Source organism: Tenebrio molitor, chromosome 4 (genome assembly GCF_963966145.1).
Source record: "Tenebrio molitor chromosome 4, icTenMoli1.1, whole genome shotgun sequence".
NCBI classification, from domain to species: Eukaryota; Metazoa; Arthropoda; class Insecta; order Coleoptera; family Tenebrionidae; genus Tenebrio; species Tenebrio molitor.
Window position 1 is genome coordinate 17,027,931 of NC_091049.1, and position 15,021 is coordinate 17,042,951.

The 15,021-nt window shown below is 34.7% G+C and overlaps 1 protein-coding gene across 1 annotated transcript; it reads right to left on the reverse strand.

The window, feature by feature from the left end:
* Nucleotides 1-6,264: 6,264 nt before the first annotated feature.
* Nucleotides 6,265-8,803, reverse strand: LOC138129347 (uncharacterized). The gene is made up of 4 exons (XM_069045640.1): nt 7,550-8,803; nt 7,290-7,497; nt 6,877-7,235; nt 6,265-6,816 (listed from the first exon to the last, which is right to left on the reverse strand). Exons 1-4 carry the CDS (start codon nt 7,766-7,768, stop codon nt 6,580-6,582), a joined length of 1,023 nt encoding a protein of 340 aa, XP_068901741.1. The 5' UTR covers nt 7,769-8,803; the 3' UTR covers nt 6,265-6,579.
* Nucleotides 8,804-15,021: the final 6,218 nt, after the last annotated feature.

Sequence of the window (15,021 nt, forward strand, 5' to 3'; positions counted from 1 at the left end):
CGACCGGTGGAGCCTTGCGCTACCTTCGGTGAGGTTCGCCATGAATAGTACCGTACACGCGGCGCTCGGAAAGACACCAGCATTCCTCTGCTTCGGCCGCGAGCTGAGAACCCCCCTGGAGGCCCACCACGATCTGCGTGCCGTCCTCGATAACGAGAACTTCGTCCCGGAGATAACTCCGCACCTGAGGACGATGACTGACATCTTAAAGGACGTTCGCGAAACGTACGAGCGGCAGCAGGACAAGGTCAAGAAGTACGCCGACCTGCGAAGAAGACCTAGTCCACCCTTCGAAGTCGGCGATCGAGTCCTCGTCGACGTGCACGCCTTAAGCAGGGCCTCCCACTCGTATACCAGCAAGTTCGCACCACGACGCGACTGCCCCTACGTCGTCATAGAAAAGAAGGGCCCGGTCGCCTACGTGGTGGCTGCGGTAGATGACCCGGAGCGCCCCCTGGGTAAATACCACGTCTCGGCACTGAGACCTTTTGTGTCATCCGTAGGTGAAAGCCACTCCGAACCTGTTGCACCTCTCCGACGACGAGGTCGCCCCCGGAAAGCGCAGCCCGATGACCGCCCCGAAGACGAAACAACGCCGAACCAACCACGCTCTCCTCCACGCCATATCCGAGGAGTTCGTCGAGGCCGTCGAGGTGCTGCTCGACCACGAGAAGTCCAAACATAAGCCGAGCGTGCCCAGTTGGATCCCACCTGAGGGCAGCTAGTGGAATCCAAAGGGGGAGTGTAACAAGACGACCGATAGGGGACGCTGTCCAACGACGTATTCCCCACCGCCCGCGTACTAAGATCGCCATCTTGGTTGCGCTCTCTTCTGTCTGGGCCGTTGAAGAAGTTACATGTGACAGTTTAATGAGCAGTTTGTAATTTAACACAAAAGTGTACGCATTCTTACAATAAACTCGTTAAAACGTTACAGTATAACATAATTACATAAACATTTTTGTTTTATAATACAAAAATTTCCGATAATATTGCGGAATCTGGAAAAGTGCCCCGAATGCTTGCAGCGTTTCCACGTTGAATGGCAAGGGAAATCCTCTCGAAAAGGAATTTCTTTGATTTTGAATCGCCTGATTCCGCGATAAGTCGGTTTCCGATGACATTAATGAAATCGATGGCTTCTTTGCACCAAGGGCCTAAGGTTTCAAATGCTAAACCTTTAAACACGTAGTTTGACGAAATGATTGAACTATATTTGCTATGTTTGCGTTTGCAAGCCATAAAAAATGAGATCAAAGCTGCACCTTTTGAGCCTACATATCTTCAAATCTAAGAGGTATAGAATTTTTTAATTATTTTTCTCATTATTTTCTAACATGAGTTGACATTGCCTCATTGAGTTGTTCCACGAATTTTGGAGCACCCAGTATAATAATTATAAGTACAAAATTAAATTTTGATCAAAAATTAGGGCTCAGAACAAAATGATTTAAGATTGCTTTCACAGTTGTTTATTTGAATTTATTTGCATTAAATGTGCTCTGAACGCTTTAGCAGGTGCTTTTGGTGGGCTGAAAATTATGGATTCCTGCAAAACTATTTAAAAAAAATTTTTTTTGTTATACTTAATTTAACAAAGATTATTTCCTTCATGTGTTTAGCAACCAATTGCGTGACAAATATTGACCAATCGAAACCAGAAAACAAAAAATAACCCGATAAAATTTCTCTAAAATGCACATGTGCAATAATCTGATAAAAAATGTCGGTACCTAATTAAAAACAATATATATACAGGGTGAAAAGGCGTTTAAGGGATTATGAACTGCCATATAAAATTTATTTTTTAAAGAAGCAGTTTAAGTGGGGTGATATTTAACTTTCTTATTTTAAATTGTGACATATGTTTTTCATTACTTATTTTAAAAGTCACTATTTTTCTAAATATGGCTGTATAAAAATATTATTTGTTTTTTGAAAAGTTATGAAGAAATAAAAATGTTTAATAAATAATAATTGAGACATTTTAATGAAAAAGCGAATAAAATCAAGTTGCTTTCTACAGCATTTGTTACGCAAACAATTTGACAAGTTGTTAAAATTGTATTTCCTCGTAATCGTGAGTAAAAATGAATACTTTTGAAGAAATGACCGACATGCTACAAGCGTATTTTGAGTGTGAAAAATGTGCAAAGGCCGCTGAATTGTCAATTTCTTTGTGTAACAAATGCTCTAGCTGACAGGTCTCACAAAGCAACTTGATTTTAATCGCTTTTTCATTAAAATGTCATTTTTATTTCTTCTTTTTTTTTAAACAAATAATATTTTTATACAGCAATGTTTAGAAAAATATTGACTTTAAAAATAAGTAATGAAAAACATATGTCACTATTTAAAATAAGAAAGTATAACGCTGGTGGGTTCTTTTCACGCGTTACAATTATTTTTTTCCTGGGTTTTCTCCTTTGGGACGAATCCTCTGACGATTACCGGGTAAAATGATAAAAAAGGCGGTATTGACGTTTTAACTGGTTTACTCACTAAACTAAAATTGTTAACAAAATAGCCACGATGGCGGTGTGTAGAATGTTCGAAATCAACTGTTTTTAGGTTCCTAACTTAAAACTAGGGTGGTTGGTCTGGTGCAGGGCTACCACCCTCTAGTGGTGTAGACAACCAGACATACACACCAACACAAAATATTGTCTATCGTTACAAAAGTTAAATATCACCCCACTTAAACTGCTTCTTTAAAAAATAAATATTATATGGCAGTTCATGGTCCCTTAAACGCCTTTTCATTTGATATATCGCTTGTTAAAATCGGACAAGAAATAAAGTTGCTAGAGCATTTAAAAAAAAAATTGGATCACCCTGTATATACAGTGAGCGGCAAAAGTACGGTATAAATTCATTAAAAATTAAACAAAATTTTTTTCAAAACAATCTTTGAACAGGTCAATTTTAGTTTATAAAAATACATATTTTAATACAAAATAAAATTCCAAGCAATAATTTGTTTTCGAGTTATGACGTCATCGATAGTTTTTTTAAATAGAAACCCCCTATTTTTTTTCTTGATTCTGATAGCCCTTTTAATTGTCTAAACGACAGTATTGAGAAAAAAAAAATTGGAAAAAATAAATTTTATAACGAACAAAAACAAGTCAAAAACTGTGTTAGTAAGTACTTAAAATTATGGAATTAAATGTTCGAATTGCCATCCCCCAGCTTGTTGACAATAAGCAAGTTTATGAAGAAATTCCGCCTGTTTTAGTTTTATCTAGTTTATCTCCGCACCCAATCAAAATTAAAATTTCTATACGTTGTGTTTCTGTTAAATGAGCCATTTTCGAAAACGTTTTGTAAAATAAATAACACATACAAATGAAATTGACAGTAACATTTGACTGTTTGATTTACCTACTTGATTTTTTGACTTCTTTTTGTTCATTATAAAATTTATTTTCTCCAACTTTATTATTTTTTTTCTCAAAAATTTCCTTATGTAAGGTAACAAAATTTTTATACTGTCATTTAGACAATTAAAAGGGCTATCAGAGTCAAGAAAAAAAATAGGGGGTTTCCATTTAAAAAAAGTATCGATGACGTCATCACTCGAAAACAAATGACTGCTTGGAATTTTCTTTGGTACTAAAACATGTATTTTTATAAATTAAAATTGACCCGTCCAAAGATTTTTTTGAAAAAAATTTTGTTTAATTTTTAAGGAATTTATTCCATACTTTTGCCGCTCACTGTATATATATTTTGAATAAAAAGGATTGGAAATAATGCGTTTGGTTTCATTCTATTCAGGAAATAATCAGCCGTATACCCCTCGTGCAATATCGGAAATTTTTTTGCTAATGAACGAAAACATCTATAAATGAGGTCAGAAGACCAATTATTAGCAAATAAGAGCACGAGACGAAGTCGAGCAAAAAAATTTCCGATAAAAATTTTTGCACTTGGGATATAATATACCGGGTATCAACCACCAAACCTGGTCATAGGCACATTACACATATTAAAATAATATATGAGTTGCTATGGAATATATTATTGTGTAATGTCATATTGACAGCTATAATTATCATCCGTACAAACAATACCATCAGGAAACTTTTGATGTAGGTAACGTAGAAAGTAGAAATACTTTTGAAATTTGGAAAAGGGAAGAACGAACACAGAGCAGTATTATGCTCAATTATTGGGCAAATTTGACGAAACAATAATATGTTTCATAGCAACTCATATATTATTTTAATATGTGTAATGTGCCTATGGCCAGGTTTGGTGGTTGATATCCGGTATGAATAAAAAACCTCCATAACAAATTATTTAAGACATGTTAAGAAACCAGGTAGGAATTTCAAATATTTTAGTTAGTTTACTTTACAGCCGCTCATCAGGGAGATAGTAACTTCACGGGCGCTCCTCAGCGGAGATAATAACTTCACGGACGCTGGTCAGCTCGTTAGATGCCATGACAATGAAGTGACACTTTAGCATTATCAATGCAGCAGTGCAATGTCATATTTTACGGACGTTTGAAGAAAAAATAGTATATAGGGTCTCTCAAAACTGGCGGACCAAAATAATACGGTGAAATCATCATCTTCTGTGAATAACAGTAAAAATATTTTTAAAAATCCATCCTCATTGGATTTTAAAATAAGAACTTCATTTTTGCTCCTTATAACATAATATATGTACTACAATACCGTTCAGTTTGGGACTAGATTATCTCAGATACTTCTTCTATCACAAACTGCACTACTTCGTTAGATAACCTAAATCTTTCTTTAAACTCTACATCTCTCCATTTCGTAAAATGATTTTAACTCTATACACCTGCCGTTCTCTAGGATGTTGCACTAACTGATAGAGTTCGAAGAAATCTTCGTCGTCGGTTAATTCGCCAAGATACTGAACGTTTTCCATCACCGTTTACTTTCCCTCGCAATACTTTAACACCCACGATCTATTGAACTGGCGTTAAACCAACTCGAACGACCGTTCACCAAATCTTCAAGTTAAACTCAAGTTCACAATTAAGTAAACCGCTTTCGTACAACGTCAAAACAGCGCTGAACATCGTTCAAAATTGAACTTGAGTTGAACCATGGTGGTACAACTGGGCCTTAGGGCTGGTTGCACCAACGCCAGTTAAAGTTAACTGTAGGTTAAAATGCTTCGTTACTTTAGTTACCTATTGTTATACTCGTAACAATGTTTTCGTACTTTTTTAACTGTAGTTAAATTTAAGTCACGTTGGTGCAAGCGGCCCATAATCACATAGCCAAAAAATAAAATTATTTGGCCTTGCATGTCACTATTTTAAGACATAATCGCACAGCCAAAAAATTATTATTTGAGCTTGAAATCTAGTCAATCCACCGTGAATTTACTTTACATAGGGCCGGATTCATCAACGCCAGTTAAAGTTAACTGTAGGTTAAAATATACAAAAACAATGTTATAACTTATAACAATAGGTAACTAAAGTAACGAAACATTTTAAGGATGAACTGGAGTAACATTGCAAAATCCGAAATTTGCTTAAAATTGGTACAATAGTCCTTTCATCCATTCTAAAGTACTGTGCCAAATTTAAAAAAAATTGGTCGAGGAATTTTAAAGTTATTACCTTATAAAATTTCGGGATATTTTACACGTGTTCTTATGAGAAATGGAGCAATGGTCGCATAAAAATTGATAAAAAACATATTTCAAAAAGGCCAATTTTTCTTAAATTTTTCACACATAAAGTATCGATATCGTAGAATTTTCTAATGAATTTACAAAAAAAGTTGGTCAAGGATTTTCCTTGTAATCGCTAATTACATGTGGAAAAACACGGTTTTTGAGGTTATGTATCTGTTTTAATTTCAATAAAAGTGAACAAAATGCATATAATTGACGTCGGTATGCAACATTACACTCATATCGCACGTTTTACTGCAGTTACGTTAAGAACTTTAACAGAAATCAATGAAAATTGAAATTCAGTGTGCTTTTGTTTACTTTCAAGTACAGTCTTAGTCAAAAGAAAAAATCACATGTAAGTAATTATCTAAATATCAAGAAAATAAACACAAAATTTACTTGCAACTCATTACTAGGGCCCGGATTTTAGGCAATTAAAAAGTCGGAAATAGGTGCCTAAAATAGTCCCTTAAACTACTGCAAATAGTCCCTTAAAAACTGAAAATAAGCCATACTAGGTCCTTAAAGTTGTGGTTAATTAAATTAAAAAATGTGTTTTTAAAGTTTTAAGTAGGTACACACAACAAGATATTTACTAATTATTTTTTATTAATTAATATACAATACTACAAGTTTGTTAGTTATTTACATTGTTACGTATTTACATTGCATACAAGATATTGCTCTAAATTTTCTACTTTAAAACATTGTCGGTTATCCACCAAAATGGACTTATATTTTGAAAAACTTCTTTCTACCTCGCAAGAGGTAATGGGCGCAAATTTGTAATAAATTTCTTCCATTTTGGTGTCATGTTCCGGCACATCTTCACCTCTAAAAATTCTTGCCAATTCTAGAAGAAATTTGTATCCAGGATTTTTTTCAGTAACATCTTCAAGTTTTTTTTTATGCTACTGCTGCTACAGGGCCTGGAGATTTTTTTAGGGAGGTAAATACGTTTTCAACAATTTTGATTGAATCGGTTAAAGGTAACCCATTTTTTTCCAATTGAGTAATACTTTCGCAGATTATTTTAAAATTACTGCGAACATAAATTAATTGGTTTTTTATTCCGGGTTTCTTCATTATAGACTGTGCTTTTTGAATAGCAACAGCAGAACTTCCATCAAAGGACATGACAACCTGTGAGTAGTTAAAAACAGTTTAACAATCAATTAATTTGCTTATCTTTTATATACTTACTTCTTTAATGGAATCAAAGTGTTCGCTGTAAAACATAGCAGCCTGAAGCCATGTTCCCCATCGTGTTAAAATTGGCTGTGGAGGCAGTGGCATTTCTTTTAGTTTTTCTTTGTACATTTCAACTCTCAAAGGTGCCTTAACGAAAATTTTTTTCACGTTCGAAATTAAATTATCCACATCTTCATATTGATAGCGAATTTTTTCAGCCACTAGATTTAAAGCATGCGCTAAGCATGTGACATGCACAATTTTTGGATAAAACACCTTAAGGTGTCTACCAGATTTTATCATATATGGTGCTCCATCCGTTACAAACAAAAGAAACTTTTCATCAACAACTCTGGTACTCCACAAGATTTCTACGCATAGAAATTTTAAATCAAAATAAATTTAAAAAAGTGAAAAACCCTTACCTAAAGATTGATTTACGAATCTAGCTATTGTCTCATGATTTGTTCTTTCTAATTGTTTAGACGCCAAAAGATAAGATTTTCCAGGTTCATCTTCTGAAAGTTTCCCAACCAGACAATTCGCCACATATCGCCCAAGTGCATCTGTTGTTTCGTCAACTGAAACCCATATGTTAAAAGGATCCAGCTCATTCCGAATGCGGTCAATAGTCTAAAAGTGAAAATAATTTTAAATTAAATATTAAAAGATAGTATGTTCATACATCTTTGTAGCATTTTGGTAAATCATTTTTCCGTAAAGTAGACTCATCCGGAATTTTTCTACCACAATATTTTGTCAGAAAATTCTGAAACGCAGGATTTTGTAGTTTGTGCCATGGTATATTGGCAGCTAAAAAGACGTTACAAAGTTCCATATTGAATGTACTATTTGCCGATTCCTCCAAGTTCTGTGTCAGCAACGTTTGCCGAAGCGGTGTCATAATGTTCTCTTTATGGATGGCCGTTTGCTCATGCTGTTGCAAGTGACATTTTTTTTCGCATATAAACTACAAAAAATAAAATTTTCAAATAAGTAAAAAATATAAAATGACATATTTTTAATTATGCTTAACTTACCAGTTTACCACAAGCTTTACAAAACATTTCTCGGGTTGATTTTATTTCATATAAATCTTTCTTGCTTGTCCACTGTAATATTTTTTCGCGTAAACTAATTTTTTGTTTCGGCATTATGTTCACTTTAAACAGGTTCACAAGAAACACGACCACTGCACGGAGATAAAGTAAACGAGAAATGACAAATTTGTAATGCTTATATTTACGTCTCCCACCAAATTTCAGAGGAGATGGTTAATTTTATATTTCTTAAATTTTTAGAAAATGACACCCTTAAGGTTTCTCTTATTGTTTCACTTCGGGATTTTAATTTTCGTTTTTATGGCAAGGACCATTTTATAAACGTTAAAGCTTCTAACAATACCTAAGTATCAGAAAACATTAGACCGCGTATACCTGCACCCCTTCGAACAGAGGCAAACAGATAAACTCTGTAATTTATGCCAGTCCAGTCTAATGGTTTGTGGTACTTAGGTATTGTCGGAGTATTTACCGCTGACATCATGGTCCCAACCGTAAAAGCGAAAAAGTAATTCCTGTATTGTACTGCACTTTGTACATTTCAGTAATTACATCTCCTTAAATTTTAAAATCATAAAGCATTGTAAATTTTATTGAGGTACCACTTTTACATTTTCAATACCGTAAACTTCCCAGAATTCGAAAATTGGGAAAAAACCGCAAAAATGAAATTGATTTTTGGTCATTTTAGGCATGTTCAGGCAGTTAAAAGGTAAAATAGGTATTTAAAGGGCATTTTAGGCCGAATAGGCAGAATCAAATATGGCTCTAATTACTCTAATTAAGCCAGAAATCATTTATAGACAAGTTTCATACATGTGCCTTAAAAAATAAAAATAGTCCATTTTGCCTAAAATCCGGGCCCTACTCATTACAATTCGTTTCCAAAAATTAAAAACTATTTTTTCAAATATTGATTTCTCGTAATAAACGTTTCATAGCATTATAAGAATTCCGCAACTTTTTGCTGAGATTGTTACTCCAGTTCATCCTTAACCTAGAGTTAACTTTAACTGGCGTTGGCCCATATAAATGTTGCATTGGCAGTAACTTCAAATTTACAAACTCAGCATTAATAGGTATTCTAAACGGTTCCTTAAATTTATCATTTCTCTTTCTCAAATACTTTTTGAAAATAAATATTAGAGTGACTTTTATGAACTCGGAATAAAAAAAAATTCAGATTTGATAAGAAAATACAGGTTGGTCCCGATATAACCTGCCAAAATAAATCCAGTAATAGGTGACAATAAGTAGAACTCATACACAAAAAATGTTTCTAAAGTCTTTTCGTTTTCGAGATAGAAATAATTGAAATTTTGGTTAAAATTTGCTGTACGCTAATGAGTTAATTGACAATAATATAACAAGACCTTGTTTTTTAATCGGATTTTTTTTTTAATCCAATTTTACCTTATAAAGCCATGTTTAAATACTTAGATACAAGGGATAAAAGCACTAGTTTAATGAATAATCGAATAAAATTTTAATTGCTCTAGCATAGCGGTTTAATTTTTTTTATTTCGCTAGCGGTTTAAAAATGTCAAGTAAATGTCAAAGAAAATAAATAAAAATTTATTAAACAATAATTATAAATACATTACAGGTATTGGGAAGCAATTGTCCATAATTGTATCATCTATTTTCTAGATTTTCACCTTCTACACACTGATACGCCGTAAAGACCTAATTTTATTAGGAGTAATATTGGATAAAATTATTTATTAAAATTTAACATAAAATAACATTTTTAATTTACAATGCGAAAATTTCCGATAATAATGCGGAATCTGGAAAAGTGCCCCGAATGCTTGCAGCGTTTCCACGTTGAATGGCAAGGGAAATCCTCTCAAAAAGAAATTTCTTAGATTTTGAATCCCCTGATTCCGCGATAAGTCGGTCTCCGATGACATTAATGAAATAATGGATAAAATAATTCACTGTCACACCGACTTTTTTTTCTCGTGTCAATAAACCCATGATAACAAAAAATCACACTCAGCGACTCGACAATCATAGGTGATTAGTGACACAGCTTTGGACTTGATTTAAAAAAAAATACACTCAAATTTGAGAGGTTTATTAGTGTAAAATTGGATAAACAGTTGTATTTTACTCTCGGGCTAAATGAACGTTTAACTTGCGATGTTAACACGCTTGCGGCTTCGCCGCTCGCACTGTTAAACGCATCGCTCGTTAAACGCATCACTCGTTAAACATTCATTTAGCCCGCTCGTATTATTATAGTTATTTAACTATCATTTATCTACTCAAACTTTTTGTGTTTGATAAATTTACTCATTGAATTGGACATTTTCCTTCAAAAATTAAAGCCCTCCAGCTACGCTGTCGAGCTCTAATCAGAAGAAAAATGTCCAATTCAAATTCGTAAATTTATCACTATCACCAAAAAGTTTTTGTGAAATAATAGTAATTATACACCAAGGTAGAGAAGACATTTTTTTAAGCCTAGGTAGTTTATTCCCCGAGAAGCGAAGCTTCGAGGGAAATAAAGAAGCGAGGCTTAAAATTGTCTTCTCTACCGTGGTGTATATATTATTTTTTTCACTACTAGATACGTTAAAACCCTTTCTAATAATAATTATTAATTAAACTATTTTGTCCGATGCGACGATCCGAGTTCTCATTTTTCAACGGTTGCTATGAAAATTGAAAATCGTCTGTCTACGTTAACCAATGAAATCAAAGAAAATCTTTCGTTGCTAGGTGACGGCTGTTATTATTAACTAGTAGGAGAGAAATTCTACTTCTGGGTTCAGTTCGAGAGTCAATAATGACGCCTTCTAAGACGAGTAGTGAAAAAAAAAATATCCGATCGAGAAAAACAAGGTCGAGTTATATTTATTGAGATTATTTCCAGAAAAAAAAAAACAACAAACAACGACAATATCTTATTATTTATCAACGAAGAGGAAGAAGTCATTTTTATTAAATTATGAAATGAACTGTCAAATGTGACAAAAGGAAAGAAAATTTTTAATCACTGGCAAGAGGAAGCGAATTTTTATCCGAGATAAAAAAAAATGATTGGTTCAAAATTCATTCAAAACCAATTAGGTTAGTAAAGTCTCCCGAGATGTTACAGCGCATCGGTGATCATATGCAGATCGTACAGAGTACAGACCTGTTTTAAACAAAAAAAATTGCTGACATTTCAATTCTTTAAAATTAAAGCAACAATTGACGTTTCTGAAAAGGACCAATTTTATTGCAGTTCATAAAATTATAATAACAGTGGGTCATATGCATAAACCATTAGCAAATGCTTTTACTTGTATTAGTGAGAGATAGAAATACATGGGCTCTATTAGATAGAAAAAGATAAATATATAGTATAAGCAAATGCTTTTTCTTATGCATACTACCCAATATCTAAAAAAACAAAAAACAAAAATTAGAGCAGATGCTCAAAAAGTGCACCATTTATTTGTAAGCATAATCGCGCACTTCTTAAATCGTTCACTTTAGAATCCATAATCATTTGTGGGGTAACTGCAGTAAAGACTTCTTCGATTCGAGCTCCTCTGTGTTAATAGACTGCCTGTAGACAAAATTTTTCACATGTCCCCAAAGAAATAAATCAAGAGGATTTAAATCTGGAGACCGTGGAGGCCAATGTCGTGGACCACCTCGTCGTATCCAACGGTCAGGATATTGTTGGTCCAAAATTTCGCGCGCTTGCCGACTAAAATGGGGTGGTGCCCCATCGTGGTGAAATCAATTGTGAACACGAAAGACTAGCTATATCATCCAGTAAATGTGGAAATTCCATATTTAAAAATTCTGCATAAATGTTTCCAGTTAAGTGTCTAGGAAACTCAAACGTTCCAACCTAAAGAGGAAGGATTAAATTATCTAAATTAATTGATTCTGTTGACATAGGTACCATGCAATCCCCCAACAAACCAGCCCACAAATTTGACTGAAAATCGCTCTCAAAAGGCCCTTGGAAAAATTGCTCTTGGATTTTCATCTGCCCAAATATGCCAATTATGAGCGTTGTAACACCCTTGCCTGCCAAAATTTGATTCATCCGAAAATAAAATCCGCGAAACAAAATTTGGTTCCAACATCTCTTGCAGAACTCCCTTCTAGCAGGCTGTAGATAGTGTACATGAATGTAATGGTTCAAATGCTGTCGATTATTTTTCAAAACTCTGTATACCGTACTACTAGAAATACCCAATGGGCGCGCAATTTCTCCAATGCTTCCGGTATCATCTTCTTCAACAACATTTAGAATAGCTTCCTCATTCTCAACTGTTCGCGCGATCATCAGAGGGCCACCACAATCCTTTCGATTTGGTAGAACTTGACCTGTCTCTTGCATCCTTGCCATCGTTCTCAGTATTACCTTGTGATCAGGGTGATTTCTGTTAGGAAAACGTTCAAAAAAGACCCTCGCTGCTTTCCTGGCGTTACGTCCACATTCCCCAAAAATTATAATCATTGGCTGAATACATGATTATTATGTGCAAATTATACATTGACTTGTCAAATTTAATTTGACACTGACATTTTTCAAAAGGTCCGGCCGCCAACCTATTTTTTTAAAAGATTTGCCATTTTATTAAAACCTAGTAACGTAAAAATATGGCACACACACCTGGAGGGCGCGGGCTTCCGATTGGTTAACTTTAAATTGTCATTTCTCCAATACCTTCCAAGCTAGATTTTATGTTCTTTAAAATTACACATCCTAATGCTTTCTCGCGTTTCCTCATTTTCCCTGTGAAAGGGCCTGTATGTACATTTTTTTTATTATTAACAAGTCCCTACAGATCAAATCGGGACTAAAATATCAGAATAAATTGAAGTTGTAAACAGTATTAAAATGCATGTCCCATGGTGATTAATTGTATGAACTCGTAATTCTCTTTATTTTCTAAACGTTTCTGTTAAATAAATCAAATTTGTGGCGGAGAAGATTATAATTGTGACTATATTATGAAGCGGTAAAAACAGTTTCACGTTAGTCCTGGCTACATTTAAATAAAAACATGGATGGTCTCACTGTTTGGGCGAGGAATATGAAACAGCAGCTTCTCCAGTAATATACTGCATTCAGTTTGATTATTATTTAATTTGTACAAAAAGTGCAGAGATAATTTCAAAAGTCTCTCTCTTGTCTTGAGGAAAACCACGCTCAGGATAAAAATTGTATCCTGCCCTAAGATGCAAGAATGTTTAAAAGCGTGGCTGAATTTTTTCCAAGTTTGCTCCATGAATATTGTATCCCGGTGACCGTATTACACATGAAAACTCAAGCTTGGAACACACAAATGAGGTAAGTATACAATTTTCAAATTGTTTCTTATTCTCTGAAATCACGACTGCAACGAATGATGAAACCCAGGGACTTAGAAGGAGCAGTTGTCAGATTACTGTAGTGTTCTGCAAAGGATAGTTTGTTCTCGAAGATTACATCTAGATCTTTAACTGAGGTACACCGCTGAAGAACTCATTCACCAGTAACATTATCGTTAATGTAGGTATATACATATTACGTGTTAATGCAAAAGTTACAGCGTTACATTTACCAGCATTAAGAGACAGCCTATTTTCAAAACTCCATGAACAAATCATTTCTAAATCGGTTTAGAGTATTTGACAGTCATCATACGAGCTTATTCTTCGAAACAATTTCAGATCATCTCCATAGAGTACACACGTCGACTTTAGAAGCTCGGTAATTTCGTTTATAAAAAGAAGAAACAACAGCGGTTCTAAGATTGAGCCCTGGGGTACGCCAGAGGTAGCACAAATCTTCCGCGAATCACAACCTCTCCAAGAAACAACTTGCTTTCTGTGTATAAGGTAAGGGTAGAATAATAATATAAATGCGAGTCCGAAATCATTTAATTTTCTTAGCAGAAGATAGTGGTGTGTCAAAGGCTTTTCGCAAGTCAGGTCAGGTCAGGTCTGTGTAGATAGTAGGTATCTATTTGACATTTCATATAAAAGGACTCACTGACGTATTGCACAAAACAGCACAAGTTGCTGTATATAAGATATGAACAGTCTAGTGTGGTTTAAAATAAAATTGTGGAGCACAGTTTCAAAGACTTTAGAAAAATTGCAAAGTAGAGTAACAAGACGATATAATCATTAAATTTAAAATTTTGGTATTTCTTTATTATCTATTTTATATTGTTTAATTTCTTAATTTGTTATTTTTTTGTCATGTTCTTTATGCCTAGTTACGAGTAAGTACCTAATTACTGATTAATCAATTAATATATTTTTCTTATCGGTGAAAGTGAATTGTTTTGTCTATGTTTTGTGTTTCCCCAAGTACCTTGTAGTGACACAGTTTAAATTTAAATTCCCGGTACCCCTACAATGGCGCCAAAAACAAAAGTACTACCGGATAGGCTAGGAACTGGGGGACGGAGTTGACAAGCCTGGGGAGAGCGGAAAGAAGAGCGGGAGTGAAGGGGTCCTGACTCGTGCGGGCGGCAAGGCGGGCAAGGGTAGTTAGTTATTGTTGGAACTTTCTAAAATTTCCCACCCTGCGGAGAGCGATCGATTTTTTTTAAACTATGATTTGAACGGTGAATGAATCCCACTACCGTCCCGTGTAGATATTTTGTGTCTCCGTGAAGAACTATAGACGTTTTAATCCACACAGGGTAAATTAACCCGCGTTCGTTATCCTTTTTTTTGTACCAGGACCACGTGGTAGAGGGTATGTTTGTAGATATTATTTTGTTGCATGTTATTTCTCTCGAGAAGCACCCAGTTGTTAATTTTAAGTCTTATCCCTTAAGTTTCTCCCGGGAGGTGCAATTTTTAGGCAATTAGTTAAATTCGCAAATTAGTACCTAGTCATCGGCTGACTCACGTGCGTCCATTTTTTGCCACCATTTTCTAGCGGCACTTTACCCGCCATTTTGTTTAGCCCAGCTCGCGAATCGCGATTGTAACATTCGTAGTCACGGAAAGAAGGTGTCGTTACTTATGTTGCTACTTACATTTGTGATATTGTAATCTTTGTTTTGTTGAATTAAACTCGGTTTTCAATGTGTCGCGAGGTTTCGGATGAGTCAGAGTTAGAATGTTGTAGGTATAGTGG

Excerpts from the sequence above, each read along its gene's own strand:
- LOC138129347 (XM_069045640.1), bottom strand. The coding sequence starts at position 7,768 with ATGACACCGCTTCGGCAAACGTTGCTGACACAGAACTTGGAGGAATCG. Across the intron at positions 7,236-7,289 it reads ATTCGTAAATCAATCTTTAG|AAATCTTGTGGAGTACCAGA; the intron begins GTAAGGGTTTTT and ends TTCTATGCGTAG. Across the intron at positions 6,817-6,876 it reads ACTTTGATTCCATTAAAGAA|GTTGTCATGTCCTTTGATGG; the intron begins GTAAGTATATAA and ends AACTACTCACAG.